At 42.9% G+C, this 27,025-nt stretch overlaps 1 protein-coding gene across 4 annotated transcripts in view; it reads left to right on the top strand.

Moving 5' to 3' along the window:
* Nucleotides 1-3,806: 3,806 nt before the first annotated feature.
* LRRTM4 (leucine rich repeat transmembrane neuronal 4) overlaps nt 3,807-27,025 on the top strand; it is a 481,217-nt gene continuing 457,998 nt past the window's right edge. For 2 of the 4 annotated variants that reach the window (XR_012080937.2, XM_072979362.2), the window contains exons 1-2: nt 3,807-5,222; nt 7,541-9,136. Coding sequence is in view for 3 of the 4 variants with exons in the window: in XM_072979362.2 (XP_072835463.2) it covers nt 5,219-5,222; nt 7,541-9,093 (1,557 nt within the window). In the remaining variant the exon portion in view is untranslated. The remainder of the gene's footprint in view (nt 5,223-7,540; nt 9,137-27,025) is intronic. The other 2 variants (XM_072979361.2, XM_072979359.2) reach the window with 1 other exon arrangement.

Raw genomic sequence — 27,025 nt, 5'->3', positions numbered from 1 at the left:
TTCAAAATGGCTCCCCGCTGTGTTTTAGGACGGATTCCTCGCATTACAGGCATCAGAAAATGGCCACCCTATGGAGAATCTTCGCTGGACGCTGAACCATTGGAACGCATTGAACCGGTTTTCAAAGCATTTCAATGGGCTTTTTCATTTTGCTTGACAAGGATTTCGTTCTACAGCAATTTTGCTGGAACAGATTATCCTCGTCAAGCGAGGCACCACTGCATACCAGACCATACACAGCCATTGGAGGTCCAGAATTGGGCATGTAGGGCCACCAGTCTACTGATTTAACTCTTAATGTGCTGTTTCATAATAAGTGTAGTGAAAACGCAAATTGCTGAGCCAACATCAGCTGAAGACCTTATGCTTTCATTGGTCACGGCTTGTTTTATGCCACAGACAGAATCTTTTCACTTTCTTGCAGCCAAAGGTAAAACATTAATGTTATAGATAGCACAGGGACACATTTTGATCCACCCAAAGCAAATTCAAAAGGAAGTGGTGTCTGGCTGTAGTAGTGATGGAGGCTGTTGAGGGTGATGCACCTCAGTGTCAGGGGATTGTATACAGCTCACGGACTGTGTTCTGGCCACGCCTGAATTAAAAGAACACAAAAAGGCAAAAGTCATAAATTTGCTATAAAATATAGAAACATGCAGCCCACAAATTTCAGGAATTTTAAAAAAATGTGTTTTTTTTTTTTTTTTTTACTAGACACAGTTGTTTAAACAAAGCTTCATTCAGTTAAGGCAGGCATACCATCTCTTTATTGTGATTTTGCAGGTATCTTCACGGTCACAGAAATAAAATAATCATGGGTGTGAAGCCTTGTCAAGAAGAGTGAACAAAAGTGGTTTTCTGGGCTAGGACAAGCCAATGAGCTCCTGAAATTCCCAGAATAAACAAATGTGTCATTGGGTTACATGTAAGAAGTGTATAAAATCACCACACCAACCAAGGTTTGCCCCAGCTATTAAAGTTACACTCCCAGCAGTTTGCTACAATCAGTGTTGCTTGTTCCATACGAGTGATGGGCATAAATTGAAAAAAAAAAATTAATCACCAAATTTATTCCAAAAATCACTAATTTGTCAATTTGTATTTGTATGAATCAATGCCTCCAATGAATATGAATCAATGAATTTAAGCAGCTTTTGATTTGTAAATTCATTTGGCTATAAACAGCCCTCAACATACATAGAGGCACTACAATTGCAGGGTAGCTTCCCCTAATACTCCTCTACAAGCCCAACAAGTTTAGTGAAAAATGGATTTCAGATGTCCAAGTTATATACCCACAAGGAGCGCCCCCTAGGAAAGTTTCCCCCAGGCATCTAGAGACACCAACTTTCCTCTCCCAGTCTGGTGAAGACTGAGTTTTCCCAAGCCAGCTACTAAAGGGCTTGGACATCTGAAACCCAATCCTCTCCAAACTTGGAGAGAATGTAGAGAGTCAGTAGACACTTTTGTGTCATCTTGGTGTCTCTGGGTACCCAGGGGGAAGTTTCCTGGGGGGACCGCCTTGTGGGCGCTTAACTCAGATGTCTAAAACCCAAATTTCACCAAACTTGTAGGGGTTGTATAATGGAGTTAGAGGAAGCTTTTCTGCAAATTTGGTGTGTCTAGGTACGGAGGGTAATTGTACAGGGTCTTAAAATAAAAAAATGAGTTGACAAATCAGGAAAAAATCATAAATTAGTCATTCTTGAGTCATTGACCTTGACGAATCACAAATCAAAATGAATCACCTTTTTTCTGATTCATGACCATCGCTGTTCCAAAGACCTTTGCAGTTTATTATGGGAAATCCATTTCCAAATTCTTTCCTGATAAATGTGAATAAACCGTGCTTACTTTGAACTATTCCCATGTAGTAATACTGTTGATTTCTTGGGAATGTCCATGGACTTAGCTGTGTTAGTATGTTGCAGCAGAAATAAGAAAGACTTATAGACTAACAAGTTATGGATGACAGTCTATCACAGTATCTGATGCAGTTCATAAAGCTTGTGCCAAATAAAAAGTGGTTCAGTTTTAAAAGTTGGCCCATCTGTCATTTAGCCAACTATTGCCTGTTGGCATGAATTAATGCACTGCAACTTATTGTGTACAGAAAGGGTGTCTTCTAGTTTATGATGGTTTAACTCAGTGGTTTTCGACTTCCAAGAGTCCCATAAAATTTGGGACCAGGCAGGGGAGCTGTAAGTGACTCCCTATACCATTCCTTGAGCCCCCAGATGTTTCAGGCCACAAGTCCCTTATCAGTAGCCATTGTAGCTGAGGCTTCTGGGAATTGAAGTCCAAAAGATCTGGACAGCCAATTGTTGAAAACCACTGCTCTTACAGGAGATGAACCTGGGAAGTGCATGCAAATCAGGTTCTCTGCTGAGGATTGGTAGATGCAGAACCCATCTGGTGACCCCGCTCTTTAGATGTTATGTAACACTGAGTGCTTCCAACTTTTTTTTCAGGGAGGTGAGACTTCCATGGGTTAGTTTACCATTTCTACCACCCAGGAAGGTTCCATGGCTGAGCAAGGATTTGAACTCAGGTCTTCTAAATCCTATTCTGACACTCTCTCCACTCCATCTCATTGACTCGTGAAATCCCAACTGCAAAATCAAGACCTAATACAAGATCAAGTGAGAAATTTATTCATGTAGACCATCAGTGACCATAATTCTCTGATTTCCATGGGTATATGTATATCCTTTGGCAATGGATGGATCGCTGAGTACTTTACATATTGGGCCGAGGAACCGGAGGTTGGGAATTAGATTCCCCACTGAGAATCCAGGGAGAACAGCCAGCCTGTGTGGCCTTGGGCAAGCTGCACAGTCCCTAGGCATCCCCAGAAAAAGGGAATGGTAAACCACTTCAAAGTGTTCTCTACTTGGAAAACCCTGGAAAGAGTCATCATAAATGTGAATTGACTTGATGACACACAACTATTAATTATTATATATTAATAGCACTAGGCTTGTTATTGTTTCTGTATTTCTGTGCAAATGGAGAGCATTGCCTTGTTTTTCCTTGAAGCTGCTTCGGAGCAGTGGTGCATGAGTGACTTTTGGGGTTGCCTGTTCGCAACCCTGAATAAGTCGGGCTAGGGGAAGATATGGCATAGCGAGAAAAGAACTAAAATGACAGCAACACTGTCAGGAGGTCGGAGGAATTTTACAAGGGATATAAGCAGCATGCTTTGCTTTGCTTTATATCCCTTGCAAAATTCCCTCTGACCTCCCTGACAGTGTTGTTGTCAGTTTAGTTCTTTTCTTGCTATGCCATATCTTCCCCTAGCCCGACTTATTCAGGGTTGCGAACAGGCAACCCTAAAAGTCACTCATACACCACTGCTCCGAACTAGCTTCAAGGAAAAACAAAGCAATGCTCTCCATTTGCCCAGAAATACAGAAACAATAACCTGCCTAATGGCATCAAGTCGAGTCTGATTTTATGGCAACACTTTTTTCGGGGCCTTCAAAGCAGAGAATACTCAGAAGTCGTTTCTCCTTCCTTTCCACCGGGGGATCCCTGGGACTGTACAGCGGGCCCAAGGCCACCCAGCCTGGAAGCGCAATGGGCAAATCCAGCGCCCAGCCTCTGGCTGGCCAGCCAGATTACCCAAAAGTGAACCGTGCCAACCAGCGAACAAACCATCACATAAGCAAGCAACGTTGGTTAGAAGCGGGATGCTCACCCGTCAGAAGTCTGAATGCCTGATTTCTGGAGGTGAGCCTTGCAGCAGCAAGGAAATGGGGGAGAATGTAGTTGGGGGGGGGACTGAGCCCATGAAAGCCCACCTGATGGCACAGCTAGTGAGCGATCAGGTGGATGCGAGGGTGGCGAGTGAGAAAGGAGCGCAGAAAACGACAGCGGCGGGGAGGGAGAGGGCGAGAGCAAGAAATAGCACGCTGTGTCTTTAACTTCCTCCGCGGACGAAGGAAGCCTGCATAGCAATGACAGCCCGGCTTGTTCGTGCTTTTAATATGTGATCTGTTTTCTCCAGTGGAGGGCACTCCGGGTATCGCAAACTCCGGCGTTATAGCACCCGCCAGCTTCTGAGCATCTCTCTCTCTCTCCCCGGTGTCTGGGGCGGGTGGCGGGAGAGAAAGAAAAAGAAGGAAAAGAAAGAAAGAAAGCAAAAGAAGGACGAGAGAGAGAAGGAGGAGGAAAGGAAAGCCCTTCTCTGAGCGGCTGGAGAAGGGCGAGTAGCGTCCCCCCCCCCGCCCGGTTCAAAAAAAAAAAGGATCGAAAGAAAGGACCGGCTGGGGAAGAGAACCAGCCTCAAGCGGAGCGGGTGGTGTTTTTTTTTTCCCTTTTGGAATCTCCTCGGAGGCCTGCTGCCATCCTCATCATCCTCATCCTCTCGCCCCCACCCCCTTTTTTCCTCTCCGACGGTCGGGAGTTGCCGGAGGATGGATCGCCTTGCTCGGAGATGGCAGGAGGGAGCCGAATGAGGAGGAGGAAGGAGGAGGAGGAGGAAGAAGAAGAGGAGGAGGAGGATGCTGCCGCTGCCGCCGCCGCTCCTCCTGCGGCTGCTGCCAGGCGCTGGGCGAGCTTGCCTTTTTTGCGCCCCGAGAAGTTACTGCTGCTTCGCCTGCGCGGTCCGCGGCCGCTAGTCCGACGTGGCCGGTTTTCCTGCCCCGGGTTTTGCGGGCGGTGAGGAGCCCCGGGGCTTCCAGCGGCTAACCATCCCCCTTTTTCCCCCTTCTTCTTCTTCCTCCTCCTCCTCCTCTCCCGGCACCCCCCCGCCCCAAAGCCTGCCTCCCGCACACCCCATTACCTAACCTCACCCCACCAGCCCCGATTCTCCCCCCCCGTCCTCCTCCTCCTCCTCCTCCCAAATCCTTCCATGTCCTCTTCCTCTCTTCGCCTTCTCTCTCTCTCTGCCTCTCTCTCAGTCTCTTGGGAACTTTGTGTGTAGGTTCCTGGCATTCACGCCGGATGGCAGCGAAGGAGGAGGAGGTGGCAGCTGGCCTTGACTGTGCGACGACGGGAACATTGTGATGGTTTAAAGGCGAAAGAGCGAGGGGAAGGAGAGCGGATTGCGCCGCGACCTGGAAAAGGGGTGGGGTGGGGAAAGGGGGAAAGAAATCCACCAAACAATCCAAACAAGAACCCTCCGCCCGCAAGGAAAGGAGCAGAAGCGCCCAAAAGAGGGGGAAAGAGAGAGGGGGGGAGAAGAAGAAGGACTACCTTTGCGGATGAGTAAAGGATGGGTAAGTGAACTTTTCTGCTCTCCATAGGACAGCTGCGGTTGGTGTGTGTGTGTGTGTGTGTGTGTGTGTACGCGCGCGCGCATTTACGCGTGTGTCGGCTTGTGTTGTTCCTACGGCTGGGAGCTGAACAACATCTAAACAACACGAGCGTGTGTCTGTTTTGCCAGGTGACTCACTCGCCACTTTCGTATTTTTAGAAAGGAGTTGGCTGGCGGTCTTTCCCTTCTTGCCCTCCACCCTCCCCCGTCGGTTATTTGCCCCTGCTGTGCTTCGGTTTGTAATTTTATCTCTGAATCGGCCTTAGTTAATGGCCAGAGAGCCCCTACCTCCATCCCACAATGGCTAGGATGTTAGTTCCATCACTTTCCCCATATCTTTCATGGTTTTCTCTCTCTCTATGTATGTGTGTGCCCATGCATAAATAACACAAAGACATATTTGATCGTCATCTAACATCTAAGAAATCTTTATATTCTCCAAGCTTTTATTTTCCTTTCCTTTTCCCCCCTTTCCACCCACCCATTTTTATTTATTTATTGGGGGGGGGGAATCAAGCATCTGGAAACCTTAACCCATTGCTGCATTCAGGGCTCCAAAGTGGAGAACAGGTATTTGGCCCAGGCGACTTTCCTCAGGGTTGAATTGATGTCTGGGGAATAAAAGCCCTCCCTACCCCTCAAAAAAAGAGCTCCCTGGTCTTCAACAGCCATTTAACATTTCCCCTTCTGATTCTCTAGTTCTGTGACAATTTTATATTTTCCCCTCTAACTGTAATCTGGAATACATTCCCTCTTGGCTGGTACTTTTTGCATGCCAGGCAATTAAAATTTAAAGGAAAAACCTCACCATTAAAATGAATTTTTTTAAAAAAAAATCTGTATTGGGGCAAAAGTCAACAGCTGCTTAGATTAGAAATTCTGAACCCCCAGCACTCTTGATTTTAAAGAGAAACATTAGAGGAAAAATAACTATATGTTCTCTTTTTCATCTTACCCAGTCCTATAATAAAGCTGCTATTTATTATTGGGAGGATAACAGTGTAAAAAAATATAGATATCCTTAGAGAAGAAAGCAGCTGTATTGAACAAAGGATTCCCACTCTAGAACCACCTTCCAGCTGAACATTTTTACAAGGTCTGAAAAAAAGGATTCCTCTCCTCACTTCCCCCCCCTCCAATCTACACAAATATTTTGTCAGCATTCACACATGGATGTGTCGGCTAGATGTCCGAAAATCTCTACCCATGATTGTTCAGGGAATGTGGGAAATGTAGGTTGCCGGCAGAGAGCAAGTCAAATAAGTATAAATAAGTTGCCTGGCGTGAGAATGGTAATATCTTAGCATGGGTAAATACTGGGAATAAGTCAAGGGGAAATTGTGATGCAGGTATGGCACTTTCTCTGCTGCCAAGATGCCATGCACGTTGAGCTAAATTAATATTATTCTGGGAACATCTGTCTGCAACACACACACACACTCATATAAAATAAGCCATGCAGCTCTGTATTAAAATGCACCTGTGGAAAAAAAAGCAATTACATATGAAGGTATATCTGCATGTGTTATGGCCATGCTGTCTTTTTTTTTAATCATTGCATTATTTTTCTGTTTAACACCCTGAGACTGTCTTCTGCATAAGCTATTTGATGCATGCCAGCCTCCCTTCATGCTTGCCGGATGTTTAACCCACATGAAAGAACTCTGTCTTGCACTCAGTATCAGGAATATACCCCCATCCCCATGATTTTTTTTCATGTGGCATAGTTTTTCCAAACGCTCCTTTATCATGCTATAAAGACACATCTTTAAGGTCATTCATGTATCTCTAGAGAGGCCGAAGGAAGCTGTACTTGTGAGTTGGTTTATTAAGAAGGCTGTTACTTGGACTATTAAAACAACCCAAAGCTCGGACACATTTTCCTTCCCCAAAAAAAGCTATATCACAATGACTTGACAAATATATTTATTGTTCAAAAACCCCCAGTATCCTAGTAATAAGGATGCTCACGCTATGGGTAGCATGTTGATGCAAACGGGGATGAGTCAATACCAGATGAGGGGTTTAATTCTTTTCTAGGGGTCATAAATCACACTGAAGTAATGGTGTGGCAGTATATGTGGGCTGAGGAGAAGAGGAAGTAGTGGAAGAAGGGACAGAATAACTAGCATTTCCAGGCAAAACAAACAGAAGGAGGAAGAGCAGGAGGCAAACAGGGTCCCTTTGATTCAGCTGTACTTGCTATGCACTGTTAGAGGTCCCAGTGATGAAAAATGTGCCTCTTTACAATGTATCTTTGTCATCTTTCTAATATCACAGGTTTCCATGTAATTAAGCTGCTGAGAGGCATGAGTGCGGTGTTCGTGCTCCTTCCCACTGTGCTGTTTGTGACGCTGACAGGGGCTCAGCGAGCTTGCCCCAAGAACTGCAGATGTGATGGGAAAATTGTGTACTGTGAGTCTCATGCGTTCAGAGACATTCCTCAGAACATTTCTGGAGGGTCACAAGGCTTGTCATTACGCTACAACAGCATCCAGAAGCTTAAGCCGAATCAGTTTGCCGGCCTTCACCAGCTCATATGGCTATATCTCGACCATAATTACATCAGTTACGTTGATGAGGATGCCTTCCAGGGCATTCGTCGGCTGAAAGAGTTAATTCTCAGCTCCAACAAGATCACCCATCTGAGTAACAAGACATTTCACCCAGTCCCCAACCTCCGTAATCTGGATCTGTCGTACAACAAGCTGCAGGCGCTGCAATCCGAGCAGTTTAAAGGCCTTCGCAAGCTCCTGATCTTGCATTTACGGTCAAACTCCCTGAAAACGGTCCCGATTCGAGTTTTCCAAGATTGCCGCAATCTCGATTTCCTGGATTTGGGCTACAACCGCCTACGGAGTTTATCCCGCAATGCCTTTGCCGGCCTCTTGAAGCTAACAGAACTCCACCTGGAGCACAACCAGTTTTCTAAGATCAACTTTGCTCATTTCCCACGTCTCTTCAACCTCCGCTCCATTTACTTGCAATGGAATAAGATCCGGTCCATTAGCCAGGGGTTGACATGGACCTGGAGTTCTTTGCATACCTTGGATTTATCGGGGAACGACATCACGGGGATTGAGCCTGGGACGTTCCAATGCCTGCCTAACTTGCAGAAGCTCAACTTGGATTCCAACAAACTCACCAACGTCTCGCAAGAGACTGTCAATGCCTGGATTTCTTTAATTTCCATCACCCTTTCTGGAAACATGTGGGAATGTACTCGAAGCATTTGTCCTCTGTATAACTGGCTTAAAAACTTCAAGGGGAACAAGGAAAGTACCATGATCTGTGCAGGCCCTAAACATATCCAGGGCGAAAAGGTGAGTGACGCTGTAGAGACCTACAACGTTTGCGCCGAGATTCCCGTTGTGGTCACTGAGAAGCCCTACCAGGCGCCTAAAACTCAGCAGAGACCCATTTTTATCCCAAAACCTACTCTGCCCAAACTGGAAGACTATCAGCCAACCTCTTTTACACCGAGCCCTTCTCCAGAGTACCCAACATCTGGACCGGAACCAGAATATGAGCATGTGTCCTTTCACAAGATCATTGCTGGAAGTGTGGCCCTCTTTCTTTCGGTGGCTATGATTCTGTTGGTCATCTATGTCTCATGGAAGCACTATCCGGCCAGCATGAAACAGCTCCAGCAGCACTCTCTCATGAAGAGGCGTCGGAAAAAAGCCCGAGAGTCTGAAAGGCAAATGAACTCCCCTTTACAGGAGTATTATGTGGACTACAAACCAACAAATTCTGAGACCATGGATGTATCGGTTAACGGATCTGGGCCCTGCACGTATACCATTTCAGGCTCCAGGGAATGCGAGGTATGAACCATGATCCTCCTAAATCCCTTTCTGCTGCTGGGAAGGCGAGGTAAATGTTCGAAGCTCTTGAGGTGTCTCTAATCACTAGAAAGATTAATGAGCCTTTTTGCTTTCGGGTTTGCTCAGTGTGAAAGGTTATTTAATTAAATTACAACAATCAGGAAAGTGACGGTATGGGTTTTTTTCTTCAACTGTTCTCGGACTAGGATGAGGTTTGCTCAAGGGTGAGATGAGGTTGGAGTAAACAGCAATGGTGAAGGCTCCGTGTTTAGCCTTGAGATGTTTTATGTTAAAGTCCCTGGCTTTGTGGGCATTACAGCTGCCACACCCTTGAAATAAAGAGGAGATGAGGCTGTGTCTTGGCTGCCGGACACCACAAAGTGAAAAATATTCTGGTTCTTGTCTGGGGGTCAGAGCAAAATTCTGATGGCTTTTCAAATGGATTACCAATCAGATGACTTCATTAACTTCCTCTGTGCATTTTTGCCCCAGTTCTTCAATTCATGTAACGACACGCCTTACCATCTTCTTGGAGTGCAAGGGAAGAATATATAGTGCAAAGTCTCTTTAGAAGTGTTTGGGGAAATTTTAAAAAGGGTTTAAATCTGGGTGTTCTGTTGTTGTTGCTTCTGGAGTTGGAAATTTAAAAGACACACAAACCAAAGCTGCTGCTATCAACCTCTGGATAGAGGAAGCAGTAGGTATCACTGATAAAATACAGCAATCCATCACCCATTCCATTTCATTGGTGTCAAACTGAAGTTTTGGTTCCTGCTTGAACAGTAAGTCAGCAGGAATATCTTTTTCTTTTATCTTTCCAGAGACAGGAAGACTCAGCACTGGAGGCCTTCAGCTACACAGAATTAGGGAGGAGCAAAGGGGAGAGGAGAGTTGATTTTGGTTATGTTGATGCTTGTCACATACATGTGAACTTCCTTCTATATCACACCATAGCAAAATTTAATGTCTCACTGATGGTCTTGCTATATATTCTACCCTGATGTTGGGCCTAGAAAAAGCACACACAACTAAACTCGATACCCAAATCTTCCAAGATATTTAGGAGCTTTTCAGATGTTTTTTAACATCTGAAACAAATTTGGATGGAAGATGGGTATGAAGTTTTTTTCTCCTGTGAGAAAGACTCAGGCACATCTTTGGATTGCTCCAATTTGTTGCCTTCTGATTAATAACATTCCACATCTTGCTCCCTTCCCCACCTTTTCCTGCAGCCATCATTCAGAGAGTCACAACAACTGTCTTTTTTCTTTCTTAAATAAAGTAAGTGACATAGCGATACAGCAATGCATCTACCAAGCAGGGGATGCATAATACTGCCAATGTACCTTGCATATCTAAGTGTGCTGCATCAATTGGGAGAAAAAAAATAAGTAAAATGGCAAAGTAGATGAAAATAAAGGAGAGGGGTTCTCCGTCATCTCTTTCAATCCCACAAGCCACCAAATATGTCAAAGGTTCTCCCCTCAGATAACATTGCCCACAGGCCTATTTGGATGTGAATGGGCTACAAAATGAGATAATTAGGAGGGCTCCAAATCACACACATACACACACAGAAAAAACTGCCCTGTAGACCAAGCGCCAGGCCAAAAGTAGTGAGACAGCTCTAAAAAGGATGGGATGGATTGCTTTAAGTCAAAACACATGTGGATGTTATCATTTGATTCATATCAAACAGCACCAAAAGTGATCCAAATAGCGAGTTATGTGCCCATATAAACATGCTCTTAGTTCATTTTTGCTGTCATTTTCTTTGGCTCTGTTTCATACTTAGATAGATAGAGAGGTAGATGGATAGGCCGATGATAGATTGACATGACCCATTCTCCAATGTGAGTCTTTCAAGGAATGGACTGTAAGGAGGAAATTGTAGACTTTGGATAGTTTAATGACTATCTGAAGTATTTATTTATTTTGTTCTGCATTCTTGGCAAATGCTGTGGTCTATCAGTTTTTATGTCTAATTTGGCTCTCCGGGGTAAAATCCTAAAAATTACACAGAGAAAGAAGTCTTTAAGTGGTGGTTGTGGGTTTTTCGGGCTCTTTGGCCGTGTTCTGAAGGTTGTTCTTCCTTCAGAACAACCTTCAGAACACCGCCAAAGAGCCCAAAAAACCCACAAATACCATGGGATCCCGTCCGTGAAAGCCTTCACAAATACAAGTCTTTAAGTCCCCATTAAAGAACTCAGTGAATTACTTAATATAAGTTTATTGGGGCTTAGCTAATGCAGGTAGTGCATATCAGATGCCATGCTTGACAGATCACTGTAGTTCGAACTTGTTCAGTGTCAACAGAATAAGAGATGTAGGTCCTCCTTGGGGAGATAAAGGGAGTCCAGGAGATATTTCTTCCATACTGAAATGAGACACATGATGCAACAATAAAGCTTGTAAGAACCGAGGACCAGTCTCAGATTCGCATGAAGCAACAAGAGAATAAACATTACCTGTAGGTTGTTAGCTCCTGTTTACGCACATACACACTCACAAAATGTATAATTTAAGCAGAACCTAAAGACCGTTTGCCCTTGTCAGCAGAACTAATAAAAGATGGGAAATGCAATATGCCCTCTGACAGCAGTGCGAAAACCTTATCGTGGATCTTGGAGGCAGTGATAAGAGCAGGCTGGAATGCTGGCCAGGGAATCATAGAGAGGCTGTTGTATCTGCAAAGCAATGAATGAAGTCAAGAACATTTAAATCAAAGTGATAGAATTAGATGTTTGTGTTTTCCTGAAATGCAGGGATCAAAGAAGCAGGCATGGACTTTTGCGAAGTAACAACATACATATGGGAGCCTGGGTTGCCGGGCAGTTGTGTGCTGTTGTATGTCCTGTAAAAGAACGAACATTTGTGCGTACATTGAATTGTATACCTGGGTGAATGGTTGGCTGGTGTCTTTTCTTCAAAGTCGGAGGGCCATCAGCTATGCTGGCTAGTGAAATAATGGAGCTAGGACTTACTTAATTCAAGCTCTGGATGTTTTGATTGCTATGCAGAATTATATGACTCACGGATTTAACCATGTTTCCCTCTGAAGGTAGTTCCCCGTTCAGTTCCTACAGAAGCTGAGGGGAAATACAGACTGGACTTTTCATATACAGGATGACTTGGTTTTGAAAAAGCAGTCAAGACCCATTAGCTTTATAAAAGACTTGTTCTTGGCATGAACAACAAGGATTAGAGTGGGTGTGTTGATATTGATCTCTATAACTGCCTACAGTTTTGGGGTTCTCATGTGGGATTGGCCATAGGGGTGTGTCATGAGCAGCCCCAGCGCTTTCCAAATTTACAACCACACTACTGTTTGCCATAGTTTGCCGTTTACCTTTTCTTTTAAGTGGATCTATGTTCATAATCATTGTGGGGGGATTTAAACCATTTTTAGCTCCAGGTAAACATATAGAATGAAGGGCTACTGTGGCCTGTTAGAACAGTGGTCCCCAACCTTGGGCCTCCAGATGTTCTTGGACTACAACTCCCAGAAGCCTTCACCACCACCTCTGCTGGCCAGGGTTTCTGGGAGTTGAAGTCCAAGAACATCTGGAGGCCCAAGGTTGGGGACCAATCTGTTAGAGCACTGGAATCCCCTAAGCAGCAGGATGGTATCGGCGGGCACAATCAGATCTGTCCATATGTAGACTCAAAGTTAACAGCTTTGCCAGAGTGATTCATCATACACATCTGCTACACAGCTGCTAGACAGATAAGTTTGCCGAGGCTGGGACATAATTTATTACAGTTACAGTCCCAACGTTTCAACGTAGTTACCAGAGTAATTTGCTGTCACCATTCTGTCCTGGTTTTGTCTGTTTTAAGCCACTAGGCAGAATCAGGCTTTGCAAGTACTTGGTTGGAAGACTGTAAAGAATTACTAAATAAGAATCCTGCCCAAAGCCCTGAATAAGCAATGCTGCCAGTCACTGTTGACAATACATGGCTAAGTGGTCCAAAGTTCTGACTCAGTATAGAAAAGTTAATCATGTTAATTGTATTTATGTAGTAAAAGAAGTAATTTTGCATTTTCTTGTTATCAGATAACTCATTTGGTTACTTTTGTAAAGAAACATTGGAATGCTCTAAATCAGTGGTCTCTGTTAACCAACACACCCATGTAGTGAGACCGCACAGCTGTTTTGGGTATTTGAGTGCCCCAACAGGTCACTCCTTCCTCAAACTCTCAAAGTAGTTAAATACTTATTACATACTGTAGAACTGAAGTTGCTTCTTCAATTGCAGTCAGTGTAATTTAGTTATGTGTCATTCTTGCACGAAAGTATCAATTATGTAAGTAACATTGTTTTGACAAGATATTAATTGTAAGCAACTCATTGTTTGTAACTACTTACTTGAAAAATCTAAAACTTAGAGAGGTTGAAGGCATATATCTGGCATCTGTAGGTAATTAGACAGTCCATAATGAATGGAGGTTAGGAGAATGAAAACAAAGGAGCGAGCAGGGACTAGAAGGTCTGAAAGAAGGGAGCAATTGTCTATCTTTAATCACCTGCATCAAAGCACCAGCAGATACTCAGTTATTGACACCGGAAACAGGGTTGTCAGAATTCAAGGTTTGACTTAAAGTTTAGGAACATAGCTTTTTTTGTCTGTCTGTCTGCCCATCCGTCTGTCTGTCCATCCGCCCCTCTATCTATCTATCTATCTATCTATCTATCTATCTATCTATCTATCTATCTATCTATCTATCTATCTATCTATCTATCTATCTATCTATCTATCTATCTATCTATCTATCTATCTATCTATCTATCTATCTATCTATCTATCTATCTATCTATCTATCTATCTATCTATCTATCTACTCACCCAACTTTATCAATATCTATAGCTATGTATGTTTCTATCATAGAATCACAGAATCATAGAATCGTGAAGTTAGAAGGGGCCTATAAGGCTATCGAGTCCAACCTCGAAGTCGGAATACAAATCAAAGGAAATCTACCAGGGGGGTGTTTAATTTTCTCTTGAGTGCCTGTTGGAGCACTCACCACCTCCTGAGGTAATTGGTTCCACCTTAAATTCAGATGTCACTGTTTTTTAAAACTGGAATGTTATTATTCCCAATAAATTCCACTGAATGCCCCCTTTCTGGTATGTCCATCAGTGTTTAGAAAAAAGTTTGCATGTGTGTAAAGAACAATGCTACTGCAACATTCAAAGAAGTGTCAAAAAAAGCAAAAGGTACAAACAAGTATCTGCCAGGTCCTTCCATCCTGCAAAGTGCTTTTGGCTCTTCTTAGCAAAAGTAGAATTCTAGGAAGGTGAACAAACCCTCACTTCTTCGTGATCCTTCAGAGTCTGGATCCAGTATAGAATATGTGTCCTAAATATAAATAACGTCTTTAACTCTAGGCTGATTTGCAATCTAAAAGGCACTACAAGAACCGATAATGCAACCTTGTCAGTGTGTTGAATCTGAGGAGATCCGGCCAGTAATTTCATTCTGTCTATCAATGTGGGCTTTCTGAAGCTTTAAAAGGGTCCAGTGGTTACAAGATATGACACAATATTAAAGAAGTATATGTACAGGTAAAAGGGACGTGGTGGCGCTGCGGGTTAAACCGCTGAAGCCTCTGTGCTGCAGGGTCAGAAGACCAGCAGTTGTAAGATTGAATCCACGCGATGGAGTGAGCTCCCGTCGCTTGTCCCAGCTCCCGCCAACCTAGCAGTTCAAAAGCATGTAAAAATTGTGAGTAGATAAATAGGTATCACGGTATCACCTTGATGGGAAGGTAACAGTGTTCCATGTCTAGTTGTGCTGGCCATGTGACCACGGAAACTGTCTACAGCTTGGAAACGGGGATGAGCACCATGCCCTAGAGTCGGACACGACTGGACTAAATGTTAAGGGGAACCTTTATCTTTACCTATGCACAAGTAAACAGGACTGCATAATTTGTGATTCGTAAAGCCATGCTCATTGTGGTCCACTATGCATTGTTTAGATGAATGAGACAGTAAGATGCAGGGTTTGTCACAGTGATAGCAGCCTATGAGATACGAGGGTGGCTTGAGATCTGCTTAGATTGTGAATTTCTCTCTCTCTCTCTCTCTTTGCAGAGATGCTCCTCCAAGTGGTCAAAGATGCCTATAGCACATGATTTTTGTTAGCTTATAATCTTGTATTTAGCGTGCATTGTTTGAGTCAATGAAAGGTGAACACAGGTTTAATCTGCAGGTCTGATTACTGAGACACAAACTTCTGAGAAAATCCTGTTCTGGGAGGACAAATGGATTAATAGTGGGTCACAGATTTTCTCTTTAAGGTTCGGTTTGAACCCTGGGGAACAGCTACTGGCTCAGCTTGACATGAGCCTTAGGCAAAGCTCTAAAACCTCCTCAGGCAGTGATTTTGGGGGAGTCGCCATAGGACAACACATTGTTAGTTATTTGCTTGTGTGTTTGTGCATTTTTCCTGATGGCGATTTTTTCTCATCTGTGCTGAAGCAACATGACTGGCTATGAGTGCTATGTATCATGATCGTGAGGAGCAAAATTTGCTGCACTGTCTCAATCCATGAATGTGCCAGTTGGACTACAAGGTGCTCAGTAATTCCCCTTTTCACTGTGGCAAGGAGGCAGCAGATGCTCATTGCCTATCCTTGACCTCAGAATTTCTTTATAAATGTGTTCTCAAATATGCTATAGAAATGTTGGCACACTTCCAAGGAGATTGAGAAGCTGTGAACCAGGGATCCAGTCTAGGGAGAGCAATTACAGACTGGATGTGCTCAGACTTCAAAGAAGTCTTCTTCTCACAATAAGAGATAAAGGGAGGGGGGAAATGGGATGAAGCTCAGTTGATCTCTGAGAACAGAATTTATTTCATTTATTTAGAACATTTTTACCCTGTGTTTCCCCTTTAAAAGGGCCCGGTGTGGCTTACATCATTAAAAGACAACATTTAAAGCTACAAACAGGGAGTACAGAAATGCTAAAAAAGATCAAACAAATAAGACACTAAAATGGTAAACAAAAGAAACACCAAAAACACATTCAAAGCAGTAAAGCACAATAAGGCAGCCAGTGACCAAGGAAAAGCTTGCCTGAAGAGAAAGGTCTTCACCTGCTTCCAGAAGGACAGTAAAAATGGGACCAGCCTGACTTCCTGTGGGATAGAGTTCCAAAGTCTTGGAGCAGCAACAGAGAAAGCCCTCTCCCTTGTCTCCCACCAAATGTACCTGCGAAAGTCAAACTCCAAAATCTCCACATGGGCAGTACCTTTATTTGGATCAATTATAAATGCAGAAAATCTGCAATTTTCAGGCTCCACAGAACTCTTCAGAACTCCAGATGGGAGAGGAACAGAGGAGGAAATGAAAATCCAAATACCAGGGGTTGCAAGATATGGATAATTGTAAACAAAGTCTCAGGCTGGAAAATATTGGTCAGTGTGCCACACAGTGGTGTAGATATCACAAATTTAGGAGCTATCACAGAGATTAGGGATTAGAACAATATGTCTGAGAAGAATACTGGTAGCATGGTGACTCTGGATTTAATACCAGCTTTCATATTAAGGAACGTTTGGATTTTGTCTAATGAGCAGAATAGTGCCTTCGGTTTGCAGCACGTCAGAGCCTTTCATGTCAAGCAGAACAGCTGGGAAACACCAAAGTACACACTTATATCTGTAAAGGATAATACTGAGTTCTGTACCAAATTTAGAAAATCTGTAGTACTGGAGCAACTACTGAGAATATGGCCTTATAGACACCTGAACAAGAAGAAACTGATGGAGATCATGTCACTTGAACTGTGGGGATATTGTGATTCCTTCTTTTACAGATGCCTCTTCTAGGAAGTCCAATCCTTGATCAGTTGCTCCCACAACTCCCAAACACTCCTCGCTATTTGTTGGGAAGGATCTACTGCCTTTTAGTTTAAAACAGTGGTTCTTAACCTTGGGTAATCCAGGTGTTTTTGCACTGCAATTCCCAGAAGCCTTCACCACCACCTATGCTGGTTGGTGCTTCTGGGACTTGCAGTCCAAGAACACCTGGGTTACCCAAGGTTAAGAACCACTGGTTTAAAAGATGGGCAGACAGCTGCAACTCTCCAGATGTTCTTCAGCTTCTCCCCAATGGCTATGCTGGCTAGGGCTTATGGGTGCTGCAGTCTGATAACATCTGGAGGGCCACATGTCATACAATGCTGCTTTAAAACTTGTCCATGACTTCCTCTCCACCCTCTACTGTATTACTTTTGGAAAATGATCCTGCTCATCCAGTCCTTTCAACTTCTAAGTCCATGGAGTATAGTTCAGAGAAAGCTAAGCATGCTTCCTACTGAAAACATCAAAGGAAGATTAATGTTTAATAGTGTGCTTGACTGCCCTTGATTTCAGGATAATGTATACAGTGCTTCAAATTACCTAGATTATGGATTCGGGTTTCCCTATGCAAGCAGAATAAGGTGTGGAAGAGCCTCATGGGTTTATGTCTTTAAAGCAGTGGTTCCCAATCTTGGGTCCCCAGATGTTCTTGGATTACAATGTCCAGAAATCCTGGCCAGTACGGCTAATGGTGAAGGTTTCTGGGAGTTTAGTCCAAGAACATCCAGGGACCCAAGGTTGGGAACCACTGCTTTAGAGGGTGACTTCTGGGTCATCTAATCCCTGCTCAGCATAGGGAATCCACATCTGGAACAGCCCCTGCCAGGAACAATCCACTCTCAGTCCAAAGACCTCCAAGGAAAGAAAGCCCTCACTGGAATGTGAAATATGTTTCATTTTATCGGCAGATCTTATAAGCGAGGCATTTATTTCAGTGTTCAGCTGAAATGCTATACAGTACTCTGTAACTGAAGCCCGTTGGATATAGTGTTATTTCTGGCACGACAGAGATCTTGGCCTCTACTGGGTGAATCAACCCTTCAGAACAGCTTGTTAGAGAAAGCCACTATATTCCTCAATTCCTCACTTGTACACCCACACGCATGATGCTCCATTACTGTGCCAAATAGTCATCCCAAATCTTAGTGCTGGAATGTCTTGAAGTAAAATATTAAGAAAAGTGTGTATTCCCTGTGATACGGCCATTTTCTCCTACTACTGTGCCATCTTTCTCCCACAAAATATGCCTTGATAATAAGATTTGCTAATGTAGATCATATTTACCTTTTAGTGACCAATCACAGAACAAATCTCACTGGAATGCAAGATACAGAGGTAAAGGAAAGAATGTGCTAGGATGAACAGATGTTTTCCACCACTTGAGGATGAATAGTTTCTAATAACATTTTAATCGCCTTGTCTAGTTAAAGCCTTAGTTTACAGCCTCACTGGTCCATCTTCTACTTCCTGATAGGGACATTGTGATAGGACCACAATGTCCATTCTTTGGGAATTGATGGAATACAGAGAGCAAACAAGGCAGGAAAATATGGTTCCCAACATGCGCTGATGAAACTGTTCATGAAAGGAAAATGCCATTACCGCCAAACCAGAATTCTGCTGTCTGAAACATAGTGAATTTGTAATTTTTTTGATAGACATTGGTCAATTTCCAGAAGTCCGCTTAGTGAGGGATTCTGGGGAATGTAGTCCAAAACAGCTGGATAGCTATCGTTTTCCCTTGGTTTTGAGTGTTTTCGAATAACAGGCCTGTTGAGAGCTAGAGCAGGTGGTATATCAATGAATGAAAGTTGAGATGTACACTTTGTTTACCCTTCATTTGCCACCGCCCTACCCCCCTCAAAGGCAGTAACCAGTGGAGGCAAAGCAGAGAATCCAGGATGCTTTCTCTGAGTGGATGCCCTCTGGAAGGGTAGGGTACCAATCTGAACACTTGTTGCAGTAGCAAATGAACTGGGACAAACCCACACCAAACATGTCCGTATCTAAATGAAAGGACAGTGGACGAGAAGCCACTCTAGATGTGTAGATTTGTGTTTTTGGACTAAAACACACAGAATTTGGGCTGTTGTCTAAAGGAAGAAGTCTTGCACACCTCTACAAGCTGTTTAACTGTGTTTGGGTTCTTTCGGGGGTTTGGCGGGAAGAACAGAAGGAGAAGAGGCGTCCGGTACAAATAACGGTTCTTTATTCACTTTAACGTCAGCAATTCCCAAACCAAATAGATCTAGCTCGTTCACCTCTGGCAACAACTTTTAACTTTCCCGAACTCACCGTTTCTATTACTTCTTAATCTTTCTTCACTCCAAAGGGGTTTGTCATAGCTTTGTTCCCCACTGGGGAACTCAGTACTGCACATATTGTCCCGCAGCATGGGTGTCTCACGTAGTCTCCCTCCAGACGGGGGAGAACGCTGCTGGCACCAGAAGGGATCTCCTCCTTCTCCACAGCCTGCATAGGATAAGCCGCTCTCATATTCCATCCTGCTTTCTCACTATACTTCTTAATCTCGCTAGGAGGGTCAGGCAGCAGACCTCCTCTGGTCAACAAATTAGGGAATTCCTTTGCTAGATTTATAAATTTATACCTTGCCTCTCCAGTCTCTTCTGTCTGTACGTTCTTGTCATCTTTTGTCCTCTGCCCCTCCTCCTTCTCCTCCTCTTTTATCTCGTCCCATATCATTAAACTTAACTCCACCCTCTTCTGTTTTTGTCTTCCCTCTGCTAGAAACACTTCCACAGCTTTGCTCTGCCCTATTTCTCCATCATCAATCGTAATCAGCTCCCCCACAACACTTCCTTCTGTCTCTCTTGTCTGATTTTTCGAGGAGGATGGCATACTTGTTGACTCTCGCTCACATTAACACACCAGTTGCAAAGCTGCAATCCAGACTGGAAGAGTAACTAGAATGTTATGTTTTGGCAGGATCCTTTCATCTTAAACTGCTAGCCTAAACCATCATTTGCAAACCTGCATTGAGTTCTGTGCTCAAACTATGGCTATTATTAATAGAGGTTCAAACTCTAATTCCAACATTAGTTCACTAAGAAGCAGAAAAAAGAAAAGGAATGTGACTCAAGAAACAAGAACCTGTGAACTTGTAGGGCGCTCCCACTCTGCCAGCCATGACAAGCAGGAACATTATATTTATTTTGAGCCTTTCTAAAGAGATTATGAGGGAAATAAAGGAGATTATGTTTCCAAATTTGCAACAAATGAGATACTGCCTTCTATATTCTTCATTTTTGAGATGCCCGGTTTGAATCAATGATAAGTAACCATCCATTTTCTTTTCACTGGTAAAGTAGATGACCTGAATGGATGCTATTTGTATCTGTTCCATTAAATCTAGACAATTAGGACAATGTGAAAGTCACTGTTATAATAATACTTAGGCAGCGCTGAAACAGTAGACTTTGCTCAAATATATCATTGTTTGTCTCCATAGCTACCAGATTCCACTCATAAAAAAAGGCAAATGTGCTCCCTGTAGAAACAGGAGTCTTGCTTGGTGTCTTAAGTAATAAAGAAGGGGTTCGTCACTAGGAAAGGTGGCCTGCATGGAGAATACATATCGCTTTCAATAATTAAAGCTGTTAGACAAATGTACAATTGGAAAGAATTGCATTTTGTAAGACAGAATTATAATTCAGGTCTGTCTCCTTGAAGGCCTGTCTTACTCACTGTATTGAAGCTTAACTTTTGCACAGTGGGAAGATTTAGAAAGCAGAGGGAGGTTAAAGGTCTTACAGTTGGGTGCTAGCATCCTTAAAGGCCTGTCAAAGTTGCTCAACTGTTTTTTTTTCTTTTTACAGTAGAAAGGAAAAGAACAAAGTGTTAATGGAATACACAGGAGCAGGTGAAAAGAAAAACGTTTATTCTTCTCTTAGTATTGGTCTATTGTCCCCATTCATTAGCTTATTACAGCTGCACTATATGTGATTATGCAGCAGAACAAACGAAAGTTCTACAAGAGAATTTTTAAAAAATGGGAGCAGCCAAACAAAAAAATAATCTGGGTCAGCACCAGATTTGGCAAGGATGTAGCAGGCACTCTGTTCTTGCTCTCTGCCAAGTTTGGGGAAGTTCAGGCAAAAGATTGTTGAGTTCTGATTTTTAAAAAGTAAAACTGTGTTCCTCCCCACCTCTGTTCAGAAATAGGCAACCCTAAATATCCCCAGATTTAAACTAGATCATGCACATTGAAAAAACTGTTTTGTTTATCATGAAAAAGAATCATTGGCCCTAACTGCTTTTTCAAAAAGCAGGTAGGGCCAATGATGCAGGGTGTGAAATACTGATCCTCAAAAGAGACCTTTCACATGGTAAAAAAAAGTGACTTTGAGTGTGTATGGTGCAGGCTTACTGATACAATGTATGTATCAACAAAGAAGAATTACAGGCCAAACAAAAGTTCACAGCTATTGTGGAAGAAGAAAAAGAAAATAGGCTTGCTTTAAGGAAAGTAATGGAGTGAGAGTTCTCCACAAAGGGAGACATTTTGTCATGTACCTCCAGAGAATTAGCATTCAGTTTTGAAAGGCATATCCAAAGTATCTCTGCATTACAAAAGTAAATTGTTTGTCCCAGCCCTGAGTGGTTTCAATAAACAACCTCAAACAACCTCTCAGGTTTCTGAAACCAGGCTTCCTTTGAACTCTTTCTTTTCCACACAAAGATTTGGGCTTTTAAAGTTATTCTGTGTCTGTAAAAATATTTTAAAACATAGTTAATAAAGAATACAGAACAGATATTTGGAAGCTCACTCATTTAAGCTGTGGAATTACCTTTTTTTTGTTTGGTTGGGTTTTTTGCTTTCTGACTGGGGATGGTCTTCCTTGATCTTAGTAGAGGTTCAGTGCCCACATCCTGTCATAGTGTCAACTATTCCACACATCTTGTCACTATGTAACTGTCTGGTAGTTAAGGGGGAAAAAACCAACTCCAAAAATGTTATGTGCCATGAAGTAACTTCTGCTGTGTGGTGACTATATGAGCTATGGATTTCCAAAATATCCTATCATTAACAGCTCTATTCAGATCTTGCAAACCAACAGCATGTCATTCTAGCTTATATCTGTGACAATTATCATTTATTTATTTATTTATTTATTTATTTATTTATTTATTTATTTATTTATTTATTTATTTATTTATTTATTTATTTATTTATTTATACCCCGCCTATCTAGTCATTTCGACCACTCTAGGCGGTCATCCAGGTGAGGTTATCTGGAAGCTGAGTCATAGCGACTGGACTTCTTTCTTGTTAGATCAAAATGTTTCTCTAGTCATCCAAGTAGCTTCTTCAGTCTGAGGAGAGCTGTTAGGGGACCCCTGATATCTCCTCCATGTTGGTTTCACTTCCCCCTGGTCTGAATAGGCTCATTAGAAGGACAAAGGACCGGGGGTGAGGGATAATCCCACTTCTGCAGTCCTTCTCCACCCATTGTCATGGGTCATTGATAGTTGTTAACAGTGGTCTTTCTGGTGTGTGTGGTCCTAATCTTTCTGGGGACAGATGAAAGGGCAGCATGATAAATAGGAGACAGATTGCATCTAAGGCCACCACCCCTGCTGAACGAGGCATTTTCTATAAGCACATGTATGGTCTCCCTGACCCCTCTCTCAAGCCACCTATCTTCTTGCCAGCTTGTGGTCTCCTCATGCTAGCTTGTTCTTTCCTCCTGTTGTCCCACCTTCTTAATAATATCGTCTTTTCCAGTAAAAGATGGTCTACAATATACTCTTTTCTGCTCACTACCATTCACAAACTGATACCAAGCAAGGGAAAATTCCCGAAGCTGATTCTTGTTTTCAAACAATTAACCACTTCTCACCCAAACAATCCTCAGGGCTGTGTTTCAACAAGTGTGGATAGCAGTCCGTAGAAGAGGGCAACCTGTAGACTAACTTGACTGCTGCTATTAGTGATGTCAATATTCAGGCTGCCTTTTGCTATGTAAATTTTGGCATCCTTTTTCTTGCTGGCAACATAGGCATGGTATTGTGCAGAAATATCAAGCCATTTCCTGGCATTTTGAATCATGTACAGAAGCACAGTAACTCACATTTATAAAACAGAGGGGTTGTTTTAAAGAATTGAATTAGTTTTTCTCCTTTGGAAATGCCTTAGCTCTTCAATTTTCCAACCTGACTTCATCCTGATGGGTTGGACTACATCTCCCAAAACCCTCAAGCCGGCACAGTTCTGAGACCCTGGGAGGACATCAGAGTTGACAATGTCTGTTTTATTCTTTAATGGCTAACTCTCCCTTTCACCACACATCTTCAGGACTTCTCAAATGATTCTCTTATAACCTATAAGATCGGGTTAGTCCTGTATGTTTCCATATGACTTGACTGATTGGACATAAGCACCAGGGAAGCCAACAGGAAGTACAATTTGTATTTCCCCAGCATGCTCTATAGAGTTACCCTGTTGGAGAACGTTTGCTCAATTTTACTGTAACAGTAGGTCTACAGAGCAATCTGAGGAAAGTATGTCTTTACTGTTTCCTGGAGATTCCCCCAGTGCTTGCAACCAATCAGATAAGCCACATGTGTCCTTCTGCAGCTACTGGTTCTTGGGTTGTTTGTTTGTTTGAAAGAAGAACAGAAGACTTTGTAAAAGAAATAAAGGCCTGTTGGAGCATTTGGAAGGAGGCTTGAGGCACACTTATAAATTGAAGGTGGAGTGCCCTTGAAAATTGAAAGAAGGTAGGAAATTTAGAGTGCATTAATAACATGAAATGTGTGGTGCAACCAATCTCAGTGAAATTGACAGCTCAGTCATGAGGGATGTCCTGCAGCAGCCTGATCCCAGGAATGCCTTAAGCTCCGACTGAGGTGGGCTTTGACAAAGAGCCATTCCACTATTCTCCTCATCAAACTATAGTAGGAGCCTTCCAAATTGAATGGTCATGAGCTGTAGGAGAAGCAACAATGGCCACCATTTTCATTTGTGACAAGTTTCTAAATGTTGTGTCATTAAATGGCATCATGGGGGGGGGGAACTGATTTCTGCCAACAAAATTTTAAAAATGTGATAAAGTTATGGCTATTATCAGAAACAAACATGGTGGTTGCAAGGGGTCACAAAGCAGGTGTTAGTGATGGGCATGCCTGGGGAGCTGCATTGTAACAGTTACCTCAGGATATTGCATGCTGATGCTGAATCTGGTAGAGGTAAAAGGAAGCAGATCACGGGGAGTGGAGAGGGGAACAGAATTCATTCTATGCAGTGTTTTCCTGTAACCTTTAAAGAGGGTGAATGGCAAAAGAATTGGCTCTTGTGAGAAGTCCTTGGAAATTAAATCGCATTTCCAGAATCAAAACCTTTGTATTAATAATCCTCTGATAAGATAGTGCCCTTTGGATGGATGGAGCCTTGATTTGAGGGATTTATATTTTAGTGTATTAGAGGATTTTATGGTGGTATTCAAGCTTCCAGCAATGATTGGCTGAGATGCCCTGATGTCAAATAAGGCTGGCATGGAGTTAAGATTCCCTGGAAGCCATTAACTGTGCTGTTTTAATCTACAAAAGGGCACAAAATAGGGAAAGATAGTAGAAACAAGGGTCTAAGAAAGAAGAGCAGTGGAGTCTAACCATTCCTAGGAAAGCTGGAATAAGGTTTTGAAGTCTGTTTTAGTACGTGAAGCAAAAATAAAACAAACAAAAAAATGAGAAACAGGTATAAAGAAAAGAGTGGCGCCTTGAAGATTAACATTTATTTCAGCATGAGGTTTTGTGAATTGCAAAGATCCGTCAGCAAGTCCAGCCACTTTCTGCATCTGGATCAGAGAGGAGCAGTCTTGCGTTCTGCTTCAATCAACAACACATTTATTGGGCTGGCCTTGGGCCTCATCCCTCTTTCTCTTGATCTCACTGATCTTTGCACTGAACATGCCCATTTCTTTTTTCACAAGGGTTCAATAAAAGGAGTGCTTGTGTACATTGCACACAGACCCTAATAAACTGGGTACTCATTTTACCATACTTGCATGACTCTGTGTAGATCCCTCTTCTCCATCTGACCCCTCTCGGTATAAGGATGACTCAGGGGCATAATGAATTTCTAACAAAACATCTTTATTTGTCAACAGCTTGTCAATTTCAACGTTAACAACTAGTTCCGTCTCTTGCTTCAGGGACGGGCCACCCCCTCTCTTCTCCTCAAACCATAACAATTCCCCTTTCAACAGTAAGGGTGAGGAACTTAAACCTCTATAACTCCACCTCTGTGGAAGGCCCGATTCATCAAGTACACTTGTGATTAACGTCATTGGAGAGGGTGTAAAGCCCAGCCCAGCTGTGGCTCCCATACTTTCTTGCTCAGGTTTTGCCTCAGTCTTAGCCAGAATGGACTTGTTCCACGGGATTTCCCAGGGCAGTCTGTACATACTGTATGTTCTTGTCTCTGGGCCTTCCGTTGCTGCCACTCTCTGAGCTTTTTCCGTCTTTCTTTTTCCTCCGTTTCGCTCCAATAGGGTGGCTTTCTGTAGATCTTTCTTTTCCCTTCCCTTTCCATGCATTCTCTAGGGACCCTAAACTTAGTCCACTCCCCTGTCCGGGGGTCGTCTTGCACTATTTCTATCCAGTCCTTTCATTCAACCTCCTCCTCCTGCACCCAACAAGCTTCCTCCTTCTCTATTTCCAACTGCCCTTTTTCCCCTGTCACCTCTCCTTTTATCTCTGCACCCTTTCCCATCAAAATAGTGCCTTCTAGTGAATCCTTCTTCCTCCTGGCCATGCTCTTCCAAATGTAGTCCCTTTAGGTCTTCTCCCAGACATTTATCCCTCGGTGTCCTCAATCAAGGAGATGGATGGCACACTCTTGCGGTACCTCTTGAGGTACTCCCATCCTCACAACTTGAAAGGATAAAAAGCTGAGTCAACCTTTAGCAGTCTACCTGAATCCACTGGGATTGAAGGAAGGTCATAAGTAGGCTTTTTGACTGCAGTTTAACTATTGTGCCACGAGTATCAAAATAATGATTGGCACACCCACTTTAAATTATAATAATAAATTCAGTCAGATATCTTCTCATGCAGAGTTAGTTGTATGCCATTTGCATTGCATGTGAGTTCCCAGTTCCATAAAATTTATAAATATGGATTTGAATTCCCTGAATTGTTCTAGTTTAAATGTTGATGGCTTTCTTATAAGTTTGCTGATTGATTGATTGACTGATTGACCCATTAATTAATTAATTAATACATTCATTCAATTTGTATTCCATTCCAATTGAGCCATTAATTAGATTTGTATCCCACTCCAATTTGTGTTGAGGCACTACTTTGGGCAGTTACATATACAAGAAAACAAAAATACAGACAAAAACATTAAAAGTAACAATAAAAATAGATGGCACCGACTAATCATATAAATCCAGAGTGGATGGAGAAAAAGGGAGTGGAGGAGAAGATGGGGGAATGGGGGGGAAGGGAGGCGGTGATCAGCTGGGGTTGGTGTGGAAAGCAACGTTTTTAATTGCTTCCTAAAAGTCCACAGGGAGGGGTCTAGGCAGAACTTTTCTGGAAGCTGGTTCCATAAAGCTGGAGTGAAGAAGGCCCTACCACCTATAGAGGATTTATGGGTCTCCTTCAGGGTGACCACCCAGAGGAATCTCAGCTGAGATGATCTTGTGGGTTGGGCGGATGACATTAAGGAAAATTGCATTTCATTACACTGCTGTTCATTTTTAGCTGTAAATATTTTTGGAGTTTTAATATATTTGGGACCTCCGTTTTTTTTAATGGCATACTTCGGTAAGGCCTGAACATTAGTATTTTCTTCCTCTCCCTTTCTTTCCTGGTGCAGAAGTCCCAAGGAGACCTCCCTAGTTGTCTAGAGCAGCCATTCTCAAAGGGGGCCATATGGCCCGCTGGGTGGCCCTCGCACATTTGAAGGTGGGGGACCCAGACTGGAAACTATACTTTACACACCACTTTATAAGGTTTGTTATCCTACTTATACAAACCTGGTTTGGCCTATATTTCTTTCATATTGTGTTTATGGCCATGCCCCCCCCCCCA

Source organism: Pogona vitticeps, chromosome 8, assembly GCF_051106095.1.
Source record: "Pogona vitticeps strain Pit_001003342236 chromosome 8, PviZW2.1, whole genome shotgun sequence".
NCBI lineage: Eukaryota > Metazoa > Chordata > Lepidosauria > Squamata > Agamidae > Pogona > Pogona vitticeps.
This window is presented reverse-complemented; position numbering and strand designations above follow the sequence as displayed.